At 53.2% G+C, this 1969-nt stretch overlaps 1 protein-coding gene across 1 annotated transcript in view; it reads left to right on the forward strand.

Moving 5' to 3' along the window:
* Positions 1–1969, forward strand: part of LOC104531502 (rho GTPase-activating protein 26-like) — a gene marked incomplete at both ends in the record, with an annotated part of 33897 nt that overhangs the window by 22313 nt on the left and 9615 nt on the right. The window contains one exon of the mRNA XM_029087078.1: positions 1870–1969. Coding sequence (XP_028942911.1) covers positions 1870–1969 — 100 coding nt within the window. The remainder of the gene's footprint in view (positions 1–1869) is intronic.

A 1969-nucleotide genomic window follows, 5' to 3' on the forward strand; every position in this document is an offset into this window, starting at 1 on the left:
AGGGGGGTGGGGTACTTAAAAAATCCTTTTAGCACCCGAGACAAGGTGCTGCGGGGTCTTTGGCGTGTTGCAGGCAGGGAGAAGGTGATGTGGAGCCGACAAATTGCCGCTTGCGTCAGGCTGAGCGCGGTACGGCTGTAAATGTGATTGATGAGTCCTGGCTGCTCCTCTCCCACTCCGGCTATTAAACCGTCTCGCTCTCCCCGTTAATTGGGCTCTGGGACTGGGAGAGCTGGAACGCGGGTCTGCGCAGTGAGGAGCCCGGCTCGGCTGTTCTCGTTAAATTAAAGAAATGAAACGGACCTGAGAAGCTTCCTGTGAAGGGGAGTCGGGGGGGTTCGTGCCAATGGAGTCTCACCTGAGGGAGGTGGAGTAGGCGTTTTGGGGCCAGCAGTGCTGGTTTCCTTCTGAGGAGATCTCTGCCTTTTCCCAGTACAGAATAATGGCAAAGTCCCATCTGCAGTGAGCTCTTCATCTCACAGTTCTTGGGGTCTCAGACTCCTCCCTCCTTAGACCTTCAAAATTAGTGGTGGGCTTTTTTAAATGGAGCTGTTAATTGACTTTTCTCCATCATGAACAGCTAAATTTATCCTGTGTGCTCTGTGCTGCTCTGAGATGGCACAGAAAGCAGCTTTTAATAGCCCTGCCTCCGCCTCCCCATCACCTTCCGCCTCTCGGTGGAGATGCCATCGTGGGCATCCTGGGGGCACCGAGGAGGTTCATGCTTGAAGATCAACCTGGAGAACTGCTGGTGGTTCTGCTTCATCAGGAGGTTGTGGTGTGCCGTGTCATGCTGGGACATGCCGTGTCGTGTCCTGGCACAGCGTGGGCTGCTGGCCGTGCCGCTGGGACAGCAGTTGCTCCCCAGAGGAGCTCCCTGCTCCTGGGGTGAAGGATGCTCATGGGGGAGGTTGTGGCTCAATACAAGAGGTTTACAGTGAAGCTGGTTGAGATGTGACGTTACAATTTTTGGCATCTTGGCTCTTTAGTGTTTGTTTGTAGCAATCAGCATGGAGGGTTTCTGTGTGTGTGTGAGGATTTTGTTGTTGTTAATGCAACAAACCAATTAGCTGCTGGCAGCCGTTCCCGCTGGCTGGCAGACGGCATTTCATGGCTCTCTGCAAGGCAGGGGCTTCCGGGGACTGGTGGTGATGGCTCCATGCTCCGGAGTCACTCCAGAACTGTGGTGAGCAGCAAGCTGCCTCCAAAATACGGTGTTCCTGTTGGCAACCCCCGGCAGGGACAGGAGAGCATGGAAATCACTGAGGGCTGGTGTCTGGAGAAGGGAGACCTTGTGAGAGCTGGTCTGGAGGCAGCACGGCTGCTGCCTGAGCCTGGGCTTCCAGAAAACAAACAATAAATAACCAAACATCACCAGCAAACAAACCCGCTGCTCTTTAGGTTTGTGCAGTTTTAAAATTCCTTCCCCTTGAGAAAAATGTGATTACTCAGTTTTCTGACAGTTGTGGCTGGAAGTCTCAAAGACTTTCCCAAGCTGGTCGGCATTGGTGGCCGAGGGCTGTGCTGCAGGGGAGCCTCTCTGGGGACACAAGGAGTTGTTGTGCCAGGGCACTCTTGCCATCACCTACTGGGACACCACACACCCTCCAAAACTGAGCAGAGTGCCAGGTTATCGGGGTTTTTCACATCTTGTGATGTGTCTTGGGTGATGAATAAAGAAAAAGAGCACAGACAGAGTGGGAATATGGAATTTAGGAAATTGTACCCCAAATGTTGCCTTCTTGATGCGTGTCTTCCTTAGACGCTGCTCTGCAGAGCGGTCGCAGAGCGGTGCAGACCAGGCAGGTGGGCAGCTGCTCCGTTCAGAGGGCTGATGCCAAAAAACAACTTGTTTATTATTTTTAACAGATATTTAACACGGTGCCAGAGACTCCGCCATCGAACTCGCAGCTGCTGTTATCTCGCAAGAAGAGCACGGACTCGAAGCCTCCCTCCTGCAGCGAGAGAC

This window comes from Antrostomus carolinensis, unplaced genomic scaffold (assembly GCF_000700745.2).
Source record: "Antrostomus carolinensis isolate BGI_N321 unplaced genomic scaffold, ASM70074v2 scaffold25669, whole genome shotgun sequence".
Taxonomy (NCBI): Eukaryota; Metazoa; Chordata; class Aves; order Caprimulgiformes; family Caprimulgidae; genus Antrostomus; species Antrostomus carolinensis.